Raw genomic sequence first — 23,806 nt, forward strand, 5'->3', positions numbered from 1 at the left:
ATGGCCCAGCCTCGCCTGTCTCAGTTCATCTGCTGCTGAAACCCTCGTTCATGACTTCTAGACTTGACTATTCCATAATACAGCATGGTAGCACAGGTGGCTAGTACTGTAGTTTCACAGTGCCAGGGTCCCGGGTTTGATTCCCCACTGGGTCACTGTCTGCACGTTCTCCCCGTGTCTGCGTACGTTTCTTTCGGGTGCTCTGGTTTCTTCCCACAGTCCAAAGACGTTCAGGTGAGGTGGATTGGCCATGGTAAATTGCCCTTAGTGTCCAAAAAGGTTGGGAGGGGTTATCGGGTTACGGGGATGGGGTGGAAGTGAGAGCTTAAGTGGGTCGATGCAGACTTGATGGGCCGAATTGTCTCCTTCTGCACTGTATGTTCTTTGTTCTATAACCCGACTGGTCTCCCACATTCTACCCTTCGTAAACATGAGGTTGTCCAAAACTCTGCTGCCCATGTCTTAACATCCCAGCAAGTCCCGTTCCACTATCACCCCTGTACTCACGGACTGACATCGACTCCTGATCGAGCAATCTCTTCATTTTTAAAATTCCCATCCTTGTTTTCACATCCCGCTGTGGTCTCACCCCGCTCTTCCCTCGCTCTGTCCCCTCCTCCAGCCCCACAAACCGCCGAGGTATCTGTGCTCTTCTAATCCTAGCCTCTTGTGCATCCCAAATTGTAATCTTTCCATCATTTGGTGGCCCTGCTTCCATTTGCCTCGGCCCCAAGCTCTGGAATACCCTCCCCACACCTCTCCTCCTCTCTATTTCACTTTCCCTCTTTAAACCATTCTTTGACCAAACTTTTGGTCATTGTATCTAATTATCATCTTTGACAAAAAGAGTCATCCAGACTGGAATCATTAGCTCCCTTTTCTCTCCACAGTTGCCGTCAGCCTTGCGAGATTGTCCAGTATTTTCTGTTTTTGTTTCAGATTCCAGCATCTGCAGTAATTTGCTTTTATCTAATATTATTTTATGTGGCTCAGTGTTATACATTGTCCTGCAATGCTTCTGGGAAGCACCATGGAGCTATTTATTTCATTAAATGCGTGATGTAATTTTAAGTTGTTGTTGTTGCGGGGCAGCACGGTGGCCTAGTGGTTAGCACAACCGCCTCACGGCGCTGAGGTCCCAGGTTCGATCCCGGCTCTGGGTCACTGTCCGTGTGGAGTTTGCACATTCTCCCCGTGTCTGCGTGGGTTTCGCCCCCACAACCCAAAAAATGTGCGGAGTAGGTGGATTGGCCACGCTAAATTGCCCCTTAATTGGAAAAAATAATTGGGTAATCTAAATTTATTAAAAAAAAGTTGTTGTTGTTGGTGTTAGTTCGCTGCATCTACTGCCCTCTTGTGTACAAGAAGAGTATTCAACCTCTGCCACGTGGCTGTTGCAATGCACAGAAGGAGATATTGCAGCGCAAAGCTCGGCCGAATGGCATGATTGAGCACCATGGGTGAGCGGGCCTGCCATTGTCTGAATTCTATTGAAGGTCAGACTCTATAGTTGGCTGTCACTCACTGGGATCTGCAGCTCTGTAACAAATGGTTTTCTGTCCATTCAATTAACTGGACAGAAAAGCAGACACTGTGGGTCAGTGATTCCCCAACTAGCTCTCGGTGACCACAAATCTGTGTTGGGAGTAGTTATATGTGTGGAACCACGACCACCCTTTAAGAGTCCATTCACATTAGGGTGATAATGACTGCCACAACAGCAAAAACGAAGCAATGGCATCATGAGGAATAACTATTCTCACAACGAGTGGTTAGGATCTGGAATGCGCTGTCTGAGAGTGTGGTGGGGGCAGGTTCAGTTGAGGCGTTCAAAGGGGAATTAGATTATTCCCTGAAAAATAAAATTTGCAGGGTTAAGGAGAAAAGCCAGTACAGATATGACAGGCCAAATGGTTAAAGATGTAAAAAAATTTCAGCCAATAGAGAGCCAGGAATCAGTGTGGGGAGGGGGTGGTGCAGCAAAGAACGAGCAAGAAGTGAATCCACTTCTGTTCCGGTTGATTCAGAATCTTATAGAACTGTACAGCACAGAAGGAGGCCAATCACGCCTGTTCGAACTCTTTGAGTTACCAAATAGTTCCACTCATAGACTCCCAACAGCGCCAGACGACAGGGATGGGGGAGTGTTTCCCGCTGCAAAGGCCAATGGGAAACCATACCCTATCTCCCATTCCGGGTGTAATTAATTATGCATCCAGGGGTTTTGTGCTGTCTTCCGTGGCAGGGTGGGCTTGATGGCACGCATCCCACCATCATACCTGGGTGCCATATTAAAAAGGCATTCAACATCACTGACTCACCATTGAAGAAAGAAGATGGACATTCTCAAACACATTGAAGCTGGAGGATGCTCGCCCCACCCACTCCTGCGGTGTTCCAGGGTCCAGGGTCTCTGGCCTTCATCCCAGATTCCAGAGGTAGCCCCAGACCTTCATGCAAGTCCTGCCATTTGCACATCATATTTGTCCAGATGTATTCTGGTCTATCATGTTTTTTCACTGGCATCACGGAAACTCAGGCGTGGGGGGGGGAGGAGATTCCAATTGGCCCTTCATCTGCATTCCATTAGCGGGATGCAAATCTGTTTCATGCCAGCCTCCAGTGGGAGTCAGAACATCATGCTATCATTTCACACCAGTGTAAAAATGATATTTTGGCCTTCTCCTCCCCCCCCCCTCCCCCCCCCCACTGATGTGGACATGGGAGAATCCCACCCATAGTAATTAAATCATGCAGGTCTCTCAATGGAATGCATGATTGTTGACTTGATTGTTCTTCGGGTGATGTTGTTTGTCTGGAGAGTGTCGTCCCCGTCGCCTTGTTGCCTCATTAATTGTTGTTTCATTGTGGTTATTGTGGAATTGTGGACCTCTAACTTTAATGGTAGTTCAGTATTCAGTATGGCTGAAGATATTCCTTCTCCCTGACTGGCCGATTGCAGTGAAAGAACAGCTTTGCCAGTTGAGTGTAGACGCCTGCAGTTGCTCCTGAATATCTGGTTAAGATTTTTCAACACCCACTTTGAATTGCAAACTGTGGAATTGAGCTGCGACGCTGAGGAACTGGGTTTGAATACCGGCCCTGGGTCACTGTCCATGTGGAGTTTGACCACTCCCCCCGTGTCTGCATGGGTTTCACCCCCACAACCCAAGGGTTGCAGAGTAAATGAATTGGCCATGTGAAATTGCCCCTTAATTGGAAAAACTAAATAATTGGGTACTCTAAATTTATTTTTTAAAAACTGTGGAATTGAGTGTCATTTTTTAATGCTGGTCCCTTTGTGTCATTTCCGAAATTTCTTCGGCCAGCTCTCATACAGCTTGGCTCATTGAAGGGTTTGATTTATTGTGTGTTTTCAATGTATATACTCGGCTGGAATCTTCCAGTTCAGCTCTGATCTGAATATTTTCCTATAGAACATCTACCTGTGGCTTGTGCATTTCATTGTACTGACATGGTCGGCAGTCATCTTGTGATTTACTTGAACATTGTCTCCCTCTCTCTAGCATCTTCTGTCATCCCTCTCTCTGGACACTTTTCTTTCCCTTCCTCTGGGGTCTTTTTCAACCCTCTCTTTTTTGGCACATTCAGAGTTACCAGTCAAAACTTTAGACTCGCTCCAGCTGAGATGAGCGGCCGTTGTATGCTATCTATGATCTGGAACTTGAGATCCTCCTTTTCTTTATATAAAGTTAGAGTACCAATTCTTTTTTCCAATTAAGGGGCAATTTAGCGAGCCCAGTTTACCTACCCTGCACATCTTTGGGGTGTGGGGGTGAGACCCACGCAGACATGGGGAGAATGTGCAAACTCCTCACAGACAGTGATCCGGGGCCTGATCGAACCCGGGTCCTCAACACCGTGAGGCAGCAGTGCTAACGACTGCACTACCGTACCGCACTTGTGATCCTCCTTCTTGCATTGCATTGGGCTGTCAAACTAATTCATCCTCTCTGTAGGAGTCCTGTGCCATCATATAGCATCAGTCTTACTTTCAAGGACCTCATTTTTGGATCGTCATGTCATTATCTTGCATGACACACCTGTGTCTATCTGACACTTCTTGTCCACTTCATACTTTTCTTCTGTGGTCCTGATGGCGATAGTCACAAACAGTTTGTCACATACAGACTTAAATGATCCAGCCTGTTGTACTGTGTATAGTTCTTCATCAGACCCGTCTGCTGAAATTTCGGCAGTGGCCATCTGTATCGGTTGGTTCTGCTATTTGTTTTGCCAAGCACTTGTGAGCGAAATGGTTCTGCTTCTCACAGTTAAATCACAGCTTTTACCATGCTGGGCAGTTCTTCTTTTCCAGTGCTTGCTGCACTCTGCAGTATTTGTATCCTGCCCTTTGTCTGTGATTGCCCTGCTCTTTCAGCTCGGACTGTCTCTCAGCATAATGTATCTTCTGGTCTGCTCTGCCATACATATGCTCTAGCAGTTGTTACGCAACTTCCACATTTTGACACATATCTATCACATTCTTCAGCTTTAGTTTCTCAACTTTTAGTAGACTTGCTCCCACCAAGCTCTCACACACGTAGGACCAATCTATCTTTAATCAGATCATCTTTTAGCTGTCCAAATTTACATGATTCTGCTAGCTAAATTGCTGCCACGATGTTCTGTTCATTTTTTACTCTGAACTTCAGTGTTGAATACATATCGTTCATGTATAACATTTATTCGGTGTTCAAAATATGCATTCAAGGCTTTCAATATCTCTGTTGTCTTTTTTATTTGCTCATCTGTTAGATTTAAGGTGGTATACAATTTGTAGCAGTCCCTCGTCAGGATTGTTAACAGTGTGACCAACCTTATCACTTCAGTTAATTAAGTCTGTTGCAAACTCATAGTTTTTCCATTGTAATTGGAAAAACTGCCAGTTTTGTCATGCACCATTTTTTTATTTGGCCTGAAGATTGGATTGGAAAGTTTACATTGTCATGCAGCCATTTTTACTCACTCAGTAGATTACTTGCAGTCTTTGGCTGTGTTTCCTTTTTCTCTGCAGCCAGTGACTTCACTTGCAGCCTGTGTGTGCTTTTCTTGTCCTTTTCTCTGGTGAGTAGTTTCACTTGCAGCCTGTGTGTGCTTTTCTGAGTTGTCTCACTTGCAGCCTTTGTCTGTTTTCCTTGGTTCATTTCAGCAGCTATTCACAGATGTTGAACCTTCAGTGTTCCTGGGTTCTCGCTGCCCTCCCTGCTCCTTTTATAGGTTTGCAAAATCTATTTTTTGCCACTCTCTGATACCATGTTGCAAGTATAAGGACAGCAGTCTTCATTAGCGTGTTTTTGTGAGAGACTTTTATTGAACCGATCTTAACATGTTTGCCTCCAGAGGCAGAGCCTTCAGAGCAGAGTCACATGACAATGGCAAGCCAGTTAGTTAGTACAGCATTGCATTTCCAAAACCCAAATAAAGTAGTTCTCCAATTCCCTTTTGAAACTTCCTTTTGAATCTGCTTCCACCACCCATTCAGACACCGCATTCCGGATCTCAACAAATTGCGGTGTACAAAAATTACTCACCTCCTCTTTGGCTTTTGAGCCACTTGTCATTTCTGGGGGTTAGGTGAACGTCGGAGACATTGGTGCCGCTCCTGCTGGCGCGAAGGGCTAGCGCGAATTCGCGCATGCGCAGAACAGCCGGCGTGATCTCGCGCATGCGCAGACCGGCCAGCATATTTTCGCGCATGCGTGGATTTCTCTGCTCCGTGCTGGCCCCCGGGCAATATGGCGGAGCCCTACAGGTGCCTGGCGCAGAAGAAAGAAGTGCCCCCAAGGAACAAGCCCGTCAGCAGATTGTTGGGCCCCAATCGCGGGCCAGGCCACCGTGCCCCCCCCCCCCGAGGACCGCCCCCGCATAGTCACCTGCCAGGTCCTGCCGGTGCGTGAGTTGAGTGATTCACGCCGGCAAGACTGGCCAAAAATGGATGGCCACTCAGCCCATTGGGGCCCTGGAGAATCCCCGGGGGGGGGGGGGGGGGGGGGGGGGGGCTGTTAACGGCTCCCGATCATCGTGGCAGGAATCCCGCCACTGCCCGAAAAACAGTGCCGGAGAATAGGGCAGCCGGCGTCGGAGCGGCAGGGTGGGATTCACGTCTCCCCCCAGGGATCCTCTGACTCGGCGGAGTGTCGGAGAATCCCGCCCTTAATGTCCAAAGATGTGGAGGTTTGGTGGGGTTACAGGAGTAGGGCAGGGGAATGGGCTTAGGCAGGGTGCTCTTTCAGTGGGTCGGTGCAGACTCAATAGGCCAAATTACTACCTTCCGCACTGTAGGGATTCTATGGATTCTATTCTATGGAAAACAATCTGAACTTCCCCACTGAAGCTCCTCATCCCCGGAATCATTCCAAATTCTCTTTCCATTGCCTTCACATCTCTCCTAAAATGCAGTGCCCAGAACTGGACACAATACTCCAGTTGAGATTGGAACAGTGTTCTATGAAAGGTTAACATAACCTCCTTACTCTTGTACTCTGTGCCCCTATCAATAAAGCCCAGGATACTGTATGTTTTATTAACCGCACTCTCAACATGCCCTGCCACCTTCAATGACTTGGGGACATATTCACCCAGGCCCCTCTGTTCCTGCACCTCCTTTAGAATTGTACCCTTTAGAACATAGAACATAGAACAGTACAGCACAGAACAGGCCCTTCGGCCCTCGATGTTGTGCCGAACAATGATCACCCTACTTAAACCCACGTAACCCATATCCCAACAATCCCCCCATTAACCTTACACTACGGGCAATTTAGCATGGCCAATCCACCTAACCTGCACATCTTTGGACTGTGGGAGGAAACCGGAGCACCCGGAGGAAACCCACGCACACACGGGGAGGACGTGCAGACTCCACACAGACAGTGACCCAGCCGGGAATCGAACCTGGGACCCTGGAGCTGTGAAGCATTGATGCTAACCACCATGCTACCGTTTATATTGTCAATCTGCTTTCTGCCGCAAAAATGAATCACTTCCCAATGGCTCGTTCCCCACACGCTGACTAACTGTGGGCTGCTCATGACTCCACTTTGTCTGTGGGGCTCATGCTCACCTGCTCATACGCTGTGCTGTGAGGGTCCCTTATTTTGAAGTCACTTAGTCAACTCGGGGGAGAAATCTCTTCAGAGAAAATGTCTAAGAAATATTCTGAGCAAATGTGATTGATTCTTCATTCATTTTAAAGGTTTAGGGTTAGGTTTTCCGGACAATTCCCTGCTTTCCATATGCCCCTCAGTTCTGATTCATTGATGATTCACTCTGAGCAGAGCCCAATGTCAGCACCCAATGGCAGGAGACGGCCCAGGAGGTGAGATGAACAAAACATGGCAAACAGGAAGTGTGAGGAGACGGGGGAGGAGGGAGGGAGGGAGGGAAAGAAGGTGTGAAATTAATTGTAGGAGCTTGTGCCAAATGGCTGAGGTCATCGTCATCAGGCTGCTGACTCACTACCACCCATTCTGCTCTTCTTCCCCTAAATTAAAGTTAAGTTTCACCACCGCCATTTTCAGTATATTACTTGTGAATCTCATGTGGCAATGCCTCGGAAGTCAAGTGCTTCTATAAAGGAGAGTATTATACCTTATAGAAGATAATCCGGCTTTATGGCTGCAAGGTGCACAAATGGTGGGTTCACTTCCAGCTCTGGAGAACCCTGGCACTGTTTGGTTGATAGGCCATTTACGTTGTTGGAGATGTTTTGGGATGAACCTTTTGTTGAAGAGAGGGAACTGAAACCTACGCCACAATTTCCTGTAAGGGAACGATCCATGGGTAGCTGCTGGAAAGTAGATATTGGACGCAATCTAACCAAATGGGGACAGAGTCCCGTAGCGCATGATTAGCTGGGTGTTTCCCAGTGCTCGGGGCGCTGAGAAACACCCTGCAATCTAACGCCCATCCAGGTAGATCGGGGGCCTCAGCAGGAATCCCGCCGACAAGGCCAACTTAGCCCCATTTTCTGCCATTTTTAAATGGTATCCTGATGTCTTTTACCCCCGACTTGACCCCCGAATCCCCCCAAGCACCAACTCACTATAAGGAGTTCCCCAGGCCTCCCTCCACACCCGCACAGGGCACCCCTCCCCAGCCTGATCACCACCATGTAATAAATACCAGGTTGGCACCCTGGTAGTGCCCCTGCCAGCACCATCCGCTGCAAAGCAACTGGTAGATTCTGCCCATGATCCCAAGTTTCACTGTTTAAATTATCCTTGCGCCTAAAATGGTGTTGATTTTTTATTTGAAACAACCAGATTGGCCCAGGTTTATGTAAATTTGGGCTGATTATAATAAATTTAACGATGATTAAGAATGACTGGAGGTTGATTGAACATTACTGCTTGCAGATATCCTGTTGATTGAGGCTGCGGACAGCAGCGTACACTTGACATAGCGAGAAACCAACCTGATCTAGTGGAACAGAGGTTTAATGCTTCTGTGTAGATATGTTGTGCACAGTAGTCGTGAATGATAATGAACAAATCTAGACAAGTATATGACCTGACTTCTGCTAGACTATTTTTGTTCATTCATAACAAAACATTTTCCCCAATTTTCTTTTCCCAGTGATGAGCATGTTTCGGTCCTACTGGATATCAGGGGGGATGTGTCCAAAGACGTTCGTGGGACTGTGTTGGAGATGTTGGAGCAGAATACCCAACCACCACCCGAAGACTATCAGCCCATCTTCTCTGATATCCTGGTGCCTGCCCCCACTCTGCCCTTCTGCCTGCCTGCTGTCAAATGTGGCTAGGTCCATGCGCCGCATTGTGGACTTGTGAAAGGACCCTGGCACAGAGAAAGAGGCCGCCTGACGATTGCAGCCATATACCATCAGTGCGTGACAGAGCTTCCGTGGGACATGCATCCAATGTGTGCCGTGGATACTGGAGTCCTAACTGGGGAAAAGGCGTCCAAATTGAGTAGGCAGGCAATATAGCTGTAAAGGTCAGTGAGGCACTGGTGTTCATTCATTAGATTCGTCCCTCCTCCTGCTCCCAACCCTCATCCCCCAAGGCATACAACAGTCTGTCACATTTATAAAGCACGTTAAAGGCCATAGGAGAGATCCTCCCTCCATGGCACAGCTGATAAAGCCGACATGTGGCTCTCCCATACAGGCAGAAAGTCTCTGGTATCATGGGTGCTGCTGATGATCGTTAGCCACTGTGCTCTCCAAAGGAAAGAGGAAGGTGTGTGAATATCATCTCAGAGAGAAAGCCAGGCTTGACTGTGATGGCCCCGCAGTTGAATATCCTGCCAGTGTTCCCTGTCAAGGGGTCCTTGTGAAGAGTGAACACGAGAGCACCATTGGTCCCCATGATACCAGGCCCTCACATGAATCAACAACTTTAGGAAGAGGCAGAAACATTTACACAACTAAGTAAAGCTCGGGAATGTCACGTCAAGCATTTCCCTGTTCACCATCAAAGCTGGGACTTCCTGTCCAAGGAGAGTCCTGGAGGTTCAATTCTCACCCAGCCAAAAAATGGTGTTGGTGGATTCACCTCAATGCCAGCAGCTGCCATTTTCAAATGGGCTTCCCTCGGATGACTGGGGTCAGCAACCCAATCTGAATTTTGGGGAAACATGAGTGAAACATGGTTGCTGCTTCAAAAATAAACCATCCATGTTACAGCCTTAAGTCCCTCTGCAGACGTGAGCTGTAGGGATGGGTTGGGAGGTTGGGGAGTGGGGGGGAGGGGGGGGGGGGGGGGGGGGGGGGGGGCAGTGCATTTCCTCCATGGGCCCCCTACCCTCCATTTTTCCACCTCATGTCTTGGTGTCTATTATTGCCCCCTACCCAGAGGTGGCAAGTTGCTGTAGGAAGTCTGCATTTGGGGAGTGCAGCTCATTGTCAAGATTTTGGGGAGCCCAAGTCGTGAATGCTCTCTGATAGCTGCCAGTGCCCTCCCTCTGATCAACCACCCAGCATTGAAACTGGTACCTATAGCACTGCTGCCTCACGGCGCCGAGGTCCCAGGTTCACTTGGTCTCTGGGTCTGGGTCACTTTCCTGTGGAGTTTGCACATTCTCCCCGTGTTTTCGTGGGGTTCGACCCCACAACCCAAAGATGTGCAGGGTAGGGGGACTGGCCACGCTAAATTGCCCCTGAATTGGAAAAAGTGAATTGGACACTCTAAATTAAAAAAACATTTTTTTTTAAAGAAACTGGTACCTTGCTGATTTGGGGGCTCAAGAGGTTTTTTTTTAATTTAGAGTAACCAATTATTTTTTTCCCAATTAAGGGGCAATTTAGCATGGCCAATCCATCTAACCTCCATAACTCTGGGAGGTGGGGGTGAAACCCACGCAGACACGGGGAGAATGTGCAAACTCCACGGACAGTGACCTGGGGCCGGGATCGAATCATAGAATTTACAGCGCAGAAGGAGGCGATTCAGCCCATCGAGTCTGCACCGGCTCTTGGAAAGAGCGCCCTACCCAAGTCCACACCTCCACCCTATCCCCATAACCCAGCAACCCCACCCAACACTAAGGTGAATTTTGGTCACGAAGGGCAATTTAGCATGGCCAATCCACCTAACCTGCACATCTTTGGACTGTGGGAGGAAACCGGAGCACCCGGAGGAAACCCACGCACACACGGGGAGAACGTGCAGACTCCGCACAGACAGTGACCCAGCCGGGAATCGAACCTGGTACCCTGGAGCTGTGAAGCAATTGTGCTAACCACTATCCTACCGTGCTGCTGGGTACTCAGCGACGTGAGGCAGTAGTGCTAACCACCGTGCCGCCTCGGGGCCCAGAGAGTTAATTGTGATTCTGATGATGATTGAATATCTCGGGCGGTTAACTCTCATACATACAAACATGCTAATTGGGAGAGGGGGTAGGCCATTTGACCTCTTGAGCCTGCTCTGCCATTCAATAAGATTGTGGCTGATTTCATTGTGGCCTCAACCCCACATTCTAACTAGTCCCGATAACCATTAGTCAGGAATCTATCTACTTCAGTCTTAAAATATTCAATAACCCTGCCTCCAACGATCTGTGGGGAAGAGAGTTCCAAAGACTAATGACCTTCTGAGAGAAAACATTACTCCCCAACTCCGTTTTAAATGAGAGATCCCTTATTTTTATACTTTGTCCCCCAAGTTCTAGACCCTCCGACAGATCCTTTCAAAATCCCTTCAAAACCTTGCATATTTCATTAAGATCCCCTCTCATTCTTCTAAACTTCAATGGATACAGACCTAGCCAGCCTAACCTTTCCTCGTAAGATAATCCCTTGAGCCCAAGTATTAGTTGTGTGAACCTTCTCTGAACTGCACCTAACGGGTTTATATTGGCGGCTTTGTTTGGTATCGGCTGTCAGCCTCCCTCTCATAGAGATAAATAAGTGACCACCTGAGCTCAGGCTTTCAAATTGGTCAAGTTAATGACGCAGGCATGCAACAAACAAAATGTCAATTCGGAAAAGGCTTCCCAAAAACCAGTTCTGCTCTTAAAATTGAAATAATTTCATTGGCCATTTTTGGCTTCAATGTTCGTTCAAAGTGGGACCCAATCTCTGTGCTACTGAGCAAGTGGCGTTGGATAGACCCCTCATTAAACCCCTTCTCCTGAACAGTCATCTACTTCCCTGATGAAATGTTTTCACATTATTGCTGAAACTTGCTCACACACTCCTGATTTCAAGTGTGAGAACAGGGAGGGCAGCACGGTGGCACAGTTCAAGCATTGCTGCCTCACGGCGCCGACGTCCCAGGTTCGATCCCGGCTCTGGGACCCTGTACGTGTGGAGTTTGCACATTTTCCCCATGTTTGCGTGGGTTTTGCCCTGGCAACCCAGAAATGTGCAGGGTAGGTGGATTCGTCAAGCTAAATTGCCCCTTAATTGGAAAAAATGAATGGGGTACACTAATTTTATTTTTTTTAAAGTGTGAGAGCAGGACTTTAGTTAGAGAACCACTTCATGTATGCCACACATAGGTTTATGTCCTCTGTAGCAAACCCATTGCCCACTGAAGAATCGAGTGCTGCAGTCAGAGTGCACTTGTCACTTCTTCCCGAACCTTACCCCAGCAAATTCAGTTTCCTGTTGGCTCCTCTATAATTAATAGTCCTTTAACACAAACCCAGGGACCCCTCCCACACATTTGCCACAGCATTGCCCTTCTCCATCCCTGACCATCTCATTTCTACTGACACTTGCCCCTGACCAGATTGTTGAATTGTGTGAGGTTGTGATCCTTGGGAGATTAGTACAGAAGGAACAAGAACACTTCTCTTTGACGATGCCAAGAGATTTAGCAGTAAACCGACTAGCCCAGCAGGAGGAACTGTCTACTTTGAAGCAGAATTGTTGCTTGGGACGGCACGGTGGCACTGCTGCCTCACAACGCTGAGGATTTGTTTAGGGGCTGTTTGTCTAGGGGCTGTTTAGCACAGGACTAACTCGCTGGCTTTGAAAGCAGGCCAGCAGCACGGTTCGATTCTCGTAACAGCCTCCCCGAACAGGCGCCGGAATGTGGCGACTAGGGGCCTTTCACAGTAACTTCATTTGAAGCCTACTCATTTCATTTCATTTGGGTTTGACCCCGGCCCTGGGTCACAGTCCATGTGGAGTTTGCACATTCTTTTTTTAAATAAATTTAGAGTACCCAATAATTTTTTCCAATTAAGGGGAAATTTAGCGTGTCCAATCTGCCTATCATGCACATCTTTGGGTTGTGGGGGTGAAACCCACGCAGACACGGGGAGAATGTGCAAACTCCACACGGACAGTGTCCCAGGGCCGGGATTCGAACCCAGGTCCTCAGCGCCGTAGGCAGCAATACTAACCACTGTGCCGCCGTGCCGCCACGAATTTGCACATTCTACGTGTTTGTGTGGGTCTCACTCCCATAACCCAAAGATCTGCAGACTAGGTGGATTAGCCACGTTAAATTGCCCCTTAATCGGGAAAAAAAAAGAATTGGGTACTCTAAATTTATTTTTTAAAACTCTCTCTTAGGCATTCCCTTGGAATCGAAGATGACTTGCTTTCACATTGAAAATGTTTTCTCCGGTGACTGAGGAGTTCAATGCACGAACTAATCTCAATCACAGGTGGGGCATATTGCGGTTGGAGGAGTGAGTGAGTGGAGTGTCCAGGCTGCCACACGCTCCTTTCGCTCTTGATGCTTGGCTTCAGCTGGCTCTCGGTCATGAAGCACAAGGTATTCAGCTCCTTCCTGGAGGTTTTCCTCCACTTCGGGCCATCTTCGGCCAGGGAGTCCCAGGTGTCGGTGGGAATGTTGCCCATTTTCAAGGAGGCTTTGAGGGTGTCCTTGGAGCATGTGATGAATGTTATCAGTAGCTGATATAATGGTACCTTGCCTTTAATGCATTGGCCCTTTAAGACCGGGCTTGGAACTCTGGGGGACTCCGCCTCTGGCTCCGCCCCCAGGAAATGGTATATAAGATAAGGCCCACTCAGGCAACATGTGATGAGCACACTTCTCGGCTGCTGTACAGTTCTCAGATGATTAAAGCCTTTGAATCATCTATCTTCTCTCCTGTGTCGTGATTGAGGGTATCGCAGAGCATTTCCTCTGCCCCTCCCCCGGGACTTGCAAGCCATGTCAAAGCTCTGAGTAGAGTGTTTGTTTCGGGAGTCTCGTGTCAGGCATGTGGACACTGTGGACTACCCAACGGGGTTGATCTAGTATGGTCACTGCTTCGCTGCTGGAGGCATTCGTCTGAGCAAGAACACTGACGTTAATGTGACTATCCTGCCAATGGATTTGCAGGGTCTTGCAGAGGAAGCACTGGTGATACTTTTCCATGGTTTTGAGGTGTCTACAAAATGCACATCTCTGAGCCACATAGGAGGGTGGTACTGCTCTGCATCATGAGCTTGGTGCCTTGGTCTGAATGCTGGTCTTCAAACACTCTCTTCCTCAGGTGCCTGAAGGCTGCGCTGGCACAGTGAAGGCATATGACTGCTGTCGACTCAGTGTTGGCAGCGATTGATGCCAGGTCCCATGTATGGTGGATAGTATTTATTAACACTGACAATTTGCATGTAGGAAACCAGGGTGCAACATCCCATATAAAATGACAATCAGTCCATAAAGAAGCACTGGTATTCATATAACACATTTCTCAATCTCAGTGTGTTCCAAAGTGCTTTACAATCAATGAAGCACTCCTATGAAGTGTAGTCACTGTTGGAATGTAGGAAATGTAGTCAATTTCACACTGCAAGCTCCCACAAACAGCAATGTGATAGATAATCTGCTTTAATGAAAAGATTAATACTGGCCAACGCACAGGAGCGAACTCCCCGACTCTTTAAATTAGTTCCGTGGGAACGTTTGCACCTTGTGATGGACGCTGGGTTTAACTCTCCATACAAAAGTGGCACCGGACAGCACGGTGGCGCAGTGGGTTAGCCCTGCTCCCTCATGACGTGGAGGTCCCAGGTTCGATCTCGGCTGTGGGTCACTGCCCGTGTGAAGTTTGCACATTCTCCCGTGTATGCTTGGTTTTCGCCCCCACAACCCAAAGATGTGCAGGCTAGATGGATTGGCTACTCTAAATTGCCCCTTAATTGGAAAAAAATGAATTAGGTACTCTAAATTTTAAAAAACAAAACAAAAGTGGCACTTTCAACACTGCAGCACTCCCTCAGCACTGCACTGGGATGTCAGCATGGATTTTGTGCTCAAGTCTCAGAGGTGGGCCTTGAATCCATGACCCTGTGATTAGAGGTTGCCAGCAAGCTATGGCTGACATAGTCCACGATGAATCGTTGTCGCTCCACCTTTGCAAGGTTAATTCTGTTCCAAAAGGCATTGCTGAACCTAAGATTTGCAGTTGTTGGGCATCTGAATGACATTAAATATGTCATACATGAAAACTCAAAACCAAAATCTGTTTTTTCTGTGCATTAGTGCCACCTTTTCCACAGAGCGTGTACAATCTAACTTACCATGAACTAAAGTCCCCCGGTTTGAACCCACCAGGAGGAAAGTTCTCCAAAGCCTCTTTTATACAGGTGCTTGTTGGACTCCCAGTCTAGTACCAGTGAACCAGGTTCCTGTGTTCTACTCATTCATTGAGTCATTGCATCACAGCAAGAGCCCATTTGGCCCATCAATTCTTTACCAGCCATATTTATCTTCATGGAAGAATCACGTTCCCAGGTTTTTATTTTCAGTCCCCAAGAATCCATACTAAGTTAGTGCCAAGTTTAATAGCAGCTGATAGAATTTGTCCCCACTCAGAAAGATGCTGAACAGAAAACCGCCAATACCCACAGGAAACAATCCTGACTGGCTGGCTTCCTCATCCAACTCCTCCACCATCCCAGGACTGTTGTGGTTTCCCGGGGAAATTGACGGAAGTTTTTGGTTCAGAGGCTCTTTTGCTGCATTCCAACTCATGTTTATTACTGTCTAAAATAAAAGCACAATTGACCGGGATGCAGAGAGTGTGGTGGCTTTCTTCTCAAATAACAAGTCGAAAGGAACATGCTCTGCTGGTTCATCAAACACTTCATATAATCGATAAAACATTTGTTGCAATTTGTAATGGCCGGATTTTTATTCAGGTTACAAATGTATATTGACACTATTTAAATCATATCAAAGCTCCAGATACAGCTCCAAAAATGGTTCAGTTCTCAATTTAGTGTCACATTTGTTTAGTCGGACCGTGTTGATTTTGGGAATGTGCATCATTTTAGAAGCTCACCAATAAACCTTCAAGGATATTCCACTTCTCTACTAAAGTGTCGTTGAGTAAACCTTGTTGTGAGTTAGTGTCCGTTTCTCTGTCTGATTGCAACTGTTTTTTGTCTGTCTGTACGTCTGAGTTTGTGTGTCTGCGTGTACATCTGCATCTGCATAATTTGCCTGTGTGTGTCTGTCTGCATGAGCAAGTGTGTGTGTGTGTGTGTAGGCTGAACTTTCACTTCAACACTGGGAAATGGTCCAGATTTTACCCACTCATTCTGATGGGTGTGCCGTGGCAAGCAAGTTAAAGTGGATGGGTAGGGTGGAGGGTCTTTTGCCTCATCCAAGTGGTCCAGGGGGCGGGATGGGAAGAAGCAGAATGGAAATAGCTGTGGAAGTGGCTGCTTCTATGGGGTCAGGACAGAGGTTGGGCATCCTGCAGCAAGTTACTCACCTGCCGAAGTTGTCAACCAATTTAATGGCGGAACAGGCTCGAGGGGCCAAGTGGCCTATTCCTGCTCCTAACTCATACATTCATATCGACAATAGGAAGGTGATAGATGGCTGAGAGAGTTGGAAGTTCAGTCTATTAAGTTCTGCAAGTCAACAAACAGGAGGAAACTGAACACAATTATCAACATTAACAAAGGAAGTGGGGTGGGGCAGCAGAGCTACATAAGAATGGAGAGTGTTTCACCTTATCTAACAAAACTACAATACATGCAGCTGACACCCAGACAGGTTCCCACAGCAACGCTTCTTATCTAGGGGAAGTGAGAGCAGATAAAAGAGCTGTTGAAGGTGAGAACAAGTTCAGTTCAATGGATAAGGGTGGATGGGATGGGGGCTGGTTGGGCCACTGATCAAGTTGTTGAGGTTAAACACTGATTAGTGTCCAGGGAGATGTGGCCACTTGTGAACTATTTCCTCACCATTCATTGTAGAGCTGCCAAGTACTGATTGTTTGAACTTACGATAACTAACCCTCCCAAGCTGGAGTTTTCAGGAATTGACCATTCATCATGTTGAAAATCATTAATCATGAAAAAAATCATAAGGGAATTTAAAAATTATGAATAGTTTATATTTTATAAGCTATAAAAATATTGGAGAAGGATAAATAAGGCTGTTTAACTGGTAAGGTAGTTAGAAGTGGGAGCTCATGTGATGAAACCTCCAGGAATACATCCAGCCTGAGTTGGCAATGGCTTGCTGCAAGATATTTCAAAATGCAAAACATGGAGCACCCTAATTTTATCCTCATCCAGTTCCCACTGCTTACAAAAGGCTTAAGTTCACATGCAAGTCACCTTGACCCATCTGACGCCACAAGAAGACGCGGGCCTTTCCCCACGTGGATAAAAGGTGCCCTTTGAATGGATGGGATAGCGGAATGGAGGGAGGAGGAGAAGGGGAGGGAGGGAGGATGAGAGGGAAAAGGAGGGAGAGAGTTTAGCAGAGAGAGAGGAGGAGGTGGGAGAGAGACGGAGGGAGCAAGAGAGAGAGAGACCGAGCACAAAAAATAGTAAGACGGGGCAATAAGAATAATGATCCAAAATGTTTTTTTCTTTTTTGGGAAAGAGGGGAAAGGAGAGAGGGAAAGGGGGTGAGAGAGGGAAGATGAAAGAGTGATAGAGCAGGGGAAACAGAGGATGAGCAAGAGATGGAAGGAATGACCATCCGGGGTCCATCCAGGGATGACGGGACTGTCTTGTGAAGGCAGACTGGGCAAACCGGGCCTGTATTCTTCAGGGCCTGTATTCTTCAGAGTTTCGAAGAATGAGAGGTGATCTCATTGAAACTTACAAATGTTAAAAGAATAGACAAGGTGGATGCAGTAAGATATTTCCCTTGGGTGGGATGTCTTAAACCAGGGGGCACAATTTCAAAATAAGAGGCCCGAAATTTAAGACCAAGATGAGGAGAAATTTCTTTTTAGAGAGGATTGTGAATCTTTGGAATTCTCTAACCCAGAGGGCTGTGGAAACTCAGACATTGAGTGTGTTTAAGGTAGGGATGCATAGATTTCTGATTAACGTAAAGGGTTATGGGGACAGTGGGTGTAAAAGTTATTGAAGTGTCACATCAGCCATGATTGCATTGAATGGCAGACCAGTCTCGACAGGCTGCATGGCCTTCTCCTGTTCCTACATTCCTAAGAAAGGTCAAAGATGTGCAGGTTAGGTGGATTGGCCATTCTAAAATTGGCCGTTAGTGTCCAAAAATGAGCAGGTTAAATGGGTGTTGTAACCCCCATGGGGCCGGGCTGATTAGGCTCCTCATGCGTCTTGTGGAGTATGAGCTTCCCCGCTGAGGGGCAGATCCCCCTTATTAGCGGGAGAGGAAAAAAATTATAAAAAAGAAACCCAGCCCAAGTGTGAGCCAGGTGAGTAGTCCCTACTGAGACCTGTGTAGATAGAGTATGATCCAACAGCCACGCCACGCTGGAAAAGCAGCTCACAGCATGGCTGATGAAAACCGGGAGATCCCACTCCTGGGATCTACCCGGCTCACAACACCTCGACAGATTCAACACGCTGTGATGTAAATCCCACCCACAATGGGCGGGATCACTTTTAAGCAAATCTGCATTTCGAGCAAGGCGCTAAGCCTCATTATAATGTGCAGATTCCCAAGGGACCCTAGGCTTTGGCATTCAACCTCTTCACCTCAGAGAACTCGGGCAAGTGCTGGGAAACATGCAGCTAAACACACTCGCTAGGGGACTTTGTTCTCTTTTGGGAGAATCGCGCTCACAGTCTTTTCGAATCCCTTTCATTCCCAATGCTTCCTGTGCGGTTCCTTCTGTGAACTCAATAGTGGAGCTACAGGGATAGGGCAACTGTGGGCCTAGGCAGAGGGTTGGTGCACACTTGATGGGCCAAAAGGCCTCCTTCCACACTGTAGGGATTCTATGATTCTACAAAGAGAGAAACAGAGAGAGACTGAGAGTAAGGGAGAATACAAGAGTTAGTAAAAGAGAGGGGGATGACCCAAGTCAGTGAGCGGAAAAGAACAAGCGAGACCGAGCGAGAACAAGAAAGAGCGTAAGCGAGGGAGAGGGAACGACAAGAGAAAGATCAAAGGAAAGTAATGCAGTGGAGGAAAGAGAAAGAGTGCATGAATGACTGGTCAGCAGACAGACTGCCAATTGAAGGCAGCAGCCAGAACAGTGAGAAGTCTCTCCTGTGAGACGCTGGTATTCCCAGGGAGTGTCCCATTCAATTATTAACCAGTCCCCAGTATGCTTCGGACAGCAGACAAGATTGGGTAAGTTTGTTCGAAGAATGATTTACTAGATTAATCCAACATTAAACATATTTACATTGTGATCATGCCTTTGTACAATATAAGCATTCCATTACCAGTATTTGGCTTCAGGAATTAAAGTCTGCAAAGCCAATTACAACATTGTTATTATTCCATATAATTATTCCATTACCAGTTCTTCTTAACTCTAGAAATTAAAGTGTAATTTGTCTCCTTTGGCATGCATTAATCCATTGAACTTCAAAACCTATTTTAAAAATGCTACCCTTTAATTCTTTTCAGAATGATAAATCAACAAAGACAAAAAATCGGGCATCCCTTTAATTAAAGGTTGACAGTTCTGTGGCTCAGTCTTCTGTGTCTTGCTGTCTTCCTCCCTTGGTCTTCAGCCTCCCAACACTCATAATCGACAAGCCCTTTACTCTTCATCGCCTGACCTTCCTTCAGCTACCCTTCTGCTACCTCATCACTCACACTCCAAACGTAAATGAAAGATCATTTTAAAAATGATCTTGTTTGGAATCCACTTTCAGCAGAATTGAGTGTGGAATAAAAAGACCATTCTATTCCGGTTGATAGTCATTATGTTCAACTGCACCCGTTTATGGCCGACTTGTCAAATACCGGTGGAGGCAGACCACAATAAAAGAGGCTGCTTAAATAGACTTACCGGCATTGCACTTTGGAGGAACAATACTGAATTTGCCTCATAACAACAATGGTGCTATTGATATAGCACCTTTAATATAGTAAAATATCCCAACAATCACAGGAGTGTAATCAATAAGATGATAGGGTTATGGCAGCACGGTGGCCCAGTGGTTAGCATTGCTGCCTACGACGCTGAGGACCTGTGTTCGAATCCCGGCCCTGGGTCACTGTCCGTGTGGAGTTTGCACATTCTCCCTGTGTTTGCATGGGTTTCACCCCCACAACCCAAAGATGTGCAAGTTAGGTGGATTGGCCACGCTAAATTGCCCCTTAATTGGAAAAATAATTGAGTATTCTAAATTTATTTTAAAAAAGATGAGAGGGTTATATTTATGGAGAAAGACTTTGAAAATTGGGCTTTCTCATCAGACAGGGCGGTTTGCCAGAGGTTTTCTAAACAATAAAAAGTTTTTAAGTATTAAAAGTAAAGTACTGGCCAAGGTTTTCACCCCAGTAGAATCGGGTGTGGTTGTTCATGTTATTTATTTGATTACCTACAAACTATAATTCGAGCTGCAGTATATCTATCAGTCCATGATGGGGCAGCAATGCGGCGCAGTAGTTAGTACTGCTGCCTCACGGCACCGAGGACCCGGATTCAATCCCGGGTCACAGTCTGTGTGGCATTTGCACATTCTCCCTGTGTCTCCATAGGTCTCACCCCCACAACCCAAAAAAAGAAATGCAGGGTAGGTGGATCGGCCACGCTAAATTGCCACTTAATTGGGAAAAAAGAATTGGGTACTCTAAATTTTATTTTCAATCTATTAGTTCGTGAGGCAGTCACTAGCAGAAATGAATGCAATCATAACCAAAATAAAAGTGCGAGAGGTTAGGAGAAAATTATGAAGACAATCACATGAATAATAATAATCTTTGTTCGTGTCACAAGTAGGTTTAGATTAATACTGCAATGAAGTTATATGCAAATCTCTTAGTCGCCACATTCTGGCGCCTGTTCAGGTACTCTGAGGGAGAATTCAGAATGTCCGATTCACCGAACAGCACGTCTTTCGAGACTTATGGTAGGAAACCGGAGCATCCGGAGGAAACCCATGCAGACACAAGGAGAACATGCAGACTCCACACAGTGACCCAAGCCGGGAATTGAACCTGGGCCCCTGGCGCTGAGAAACAACAGTGCTAACTACTATGCTACTGTGCCATCCATATGGGAGGGTCCCCGGACCCCTCTCCCCAGGCAACCCCAGCCCAATCAGGCACACACACACAAAGCCAGTATGGCACCACACCAGTGCCAACCTGGCAGTGCCCCTGCCAACATCACCTGGGCACCTTGCGGAGGCAGGTTGACACCAGTAGTTCCAGGGCACCACCCTCCCCAAAGGGCCTCCAATCCCCTTGGAGACCCCGATGAGTGCCGTTCCCTCTGGTCCCCAGTACCAAATGCCACTCGCCCGAGGTCCCCGAGGAAAGGGTTAAATCCCAAAGCGTCAGGTACATTGGAAATCTGCACGTTAGAGTAAGGCTAGCTGTCTCGCTCTAATATGTTGATCTGCCAAAAGGTGATCCCGCCCATTGTAGACAGGATTCACCTTGCAACGTCTAGCGAGATTGCGTTGAATCTCACAAAGCATGGCGAGCTGGGTAAAACGCGGGAGCGTGGCCTCCCGGCTTTTAGTGGCCATGCTGTACCACGGCGAGCTGCTTTTCCGGTGCAGAGTGGCCAGAGGATCGAACCCTCAATTAACATGTAACTAATCCAGGAAAAGAAATGGCAGAGTACCTTGCATTGTGACACGGTGACACAGAGGTTAGCACTGCTGCCTCGCAGCACCAGGGATCTGAGTTCAATTCCAGCCTTGGGCCATTGTCTGTGTGGAGTTTGCATTTTCTCCCCGTGTCTGGTTGGGTTTCTTCCGGGTGCTCTGGTTTCCTTCCACAGTCCAAAGATGTGCAGGTTAGGTAGTTTGGTCATGATAAAAATTATCCTTTAGCGTCCAAGTTAGTGGGATTACGAGGATGGGTGCGCCTGGGTAGGGTGCTCTTTCAGAGAGTCGATGCTACTTACTGGGCCGAATGGCCTCCTTCTGCACAATAGGGATTCTATGATTCTATGTCTAGGAGTTTGTGGACAGCAAGATTGCAACTGGAGGAGATGTCTCCATCTCTGATCTCTCCGACTCGGAGTCATTGAGCAGGAGTTTGAGTCAGAGACACCCCGACACGTTAGAGAGGGGTAGCAATGCTGAACAGGTTGCTTGTGACTTCAGTCACACCGCATAACATGTGACACAAAAGGATTGGTGTGACACACAGTGTACAATGTAAAAGGTTGGCTGGTGGTGGGAAAGGACCCCCTTCCCCATGAGATCCTTCCTACCCATAAAGGTGACTGTGGTCACCTTTGTTCACCTCCTTCTGGAATCTGCCTTCGCACAGAAGCCCTGGAAAGAGATGCAATAGTTTTTGTCGAGGTTCATCTCGAGCACCACTGTGACGCAGGACTCTCTGCTCCACAGGCTATTCTCAGGGATGCACACTGAAACAAACAAGTGCCTGAACGGACAGCAACTCAGTGAAAGACGCTCTTTGGTCTGCCCAAAACAGGCTGGTCTTCGTGTGGAAGGTGATGTCCCCAATTGAGTGTTGCTGACTGGCACCTTCGAGAGTCCAGCACTACCTGCGCAGGGATGCACTAAAGCTTGGGGCAGCTGTCGTGGAGGCGTAATGGTGGAATGCCACTGTGTAAGACCTTTCAGCCAAAGGACACTGAGGGGCTGGAAGATTTTTTGAAATTTTTGGGCTGTGTGTCAGACAATTAAATACGAACACAACAAAAATGAAACTGTATGGAGAAACCTCGGAGAGGCACATAATGTATGAAGGAGAATTTAATTTGATTATATTTTTTATAATTTTTCAATTTGAAAAGTTTTGCCCCCAGGCTGTCCGACATGGAATGTATATTCTAAATATCAAAAGAATCATCATTGTATACAGACACCTAAGATGCATACACACTGTATGAAGCCAAGTTGAGTTTTATGGAATTTTCTGTCATTTTAAAGTTGAAATATTTTGTAATGTAATTGGACGTGAGACACGATGAAGATCCAAACTGTGGCTTTAATCAGCTAGTTGTTAGCCCGGTGGTCAACTACAGAGAAAGGCCAACCGCCAGGAAACCTGGGTACTTATACCCCGCCTCCGAGGCGGAACCCGGCTCGACCAATTGGTGAGCAGTCACATGACCAGCCCCAGCCAATCAGACGAGCGGCACATGACCAGCCAGAGCCAATGGGAAACCAATGCTCTGCACCAATGGCAGTGCTCCCACACATATCACCACAATAAATTTTATGAATGAAGTGCACTTTGTGGGGGAAAAAGCTGACTCACTCTTGAACGATATTTTAAAGTCATGAAGCAACCCGCAGCCCAGGTCCTTGTCCTTCTGGCAGGTGATGCCTCTTACCCTGGGTTGTAGAGCTTGCAGACCGTGTGTACAGGGGTGTGCAGCAGCAGAGGTTTCAGTTTTTAGGCCAGCTCATTGTAACCAAATGGGTTAGCGGGCTTTGCTTCTGTGCCTGGTGATAACTGACCTCTTCTAAACCATTTGTGCTGTAACTGAGGAAAACTGCAATTAAAACAAGGACACAAGGAAAAAATGACATTCATACAGAGCCGATTTAAACACTGCAGTAATGCAGGAAATGCAGCAGCCAAATATGTTTTTATTGTTTATTGATTGTATTTGCCCTTGGGCACTTTCCCTGACAGTCGTGGTTCAGTTGGTAGCACTCTCACGTCTGAGTCAGGAGGTTGTGGGTTTAAATTCAAATCTCCTCCAGGACCGACATCAAAATGGAGGCCGGCACTCCAATGCAATACTGGAGGAATGTTGCACTGCCAGAGGAACACTGTTGGATTCTCCATCGGCGGGTTCCTATGTTTCACCGGCAGCGCACTCACCCCTACGGATTTCCCGATGGCGTATGGTGCTCACAATGGGAAACCTCATTGGCCGGCTGGCGGGATGGAGGATCCCGCTGCTGGAGGGGATGTGCCGCACTAGAAACGAGGTGTGGCGGGACGGAAAGTCCCACTCACTGTCTTTCAGATACGGGGCGCGATTCACC

At 47.2% G+C, this 23,806-nt stretch overlaps 1 protein-coding gene across 1 annotated transcript in view; it reads left to right on the top strand.

Moving 5' to 3' along the window:
* exoc3l1 (exocyst complex component 3-like 1) overlaps positions 1–9,717 on the top strand; it is a 147,291-nt gene extending 137,574 nt beyond the window's left edge. The window contains exon 13 of the mRNA XM_038807064.1: positions 8,602–9,717. Within this exon, the coding sequence (XP_038662992.1) occupies positions 8,602–8,788 (187 nt within the window). The 3' untranslated portion in view covers positions 8,789–9,717. The remainder of the gene's footprint in view (positions 1–8,601) is intronic.
* Positions 9,718–23,806: the final 14,089 nt, after the last annotated feature.

Source organism: Scyliorhinus canicula, chromosome 9 (genome assembly GCF_902713615.1).
Source record: "Scyliorhinus canicula chromosome 9, sScyCan1.1, whole genome shotgun sequence".
NCBI classification, from domain to species: Eukaryota; Metazoa; Chordata; class Chondrichthyes; order Carcharhiniformes; family Scyliorhinidae; genus Scyliorhinus; species Scyliorhinus canicula.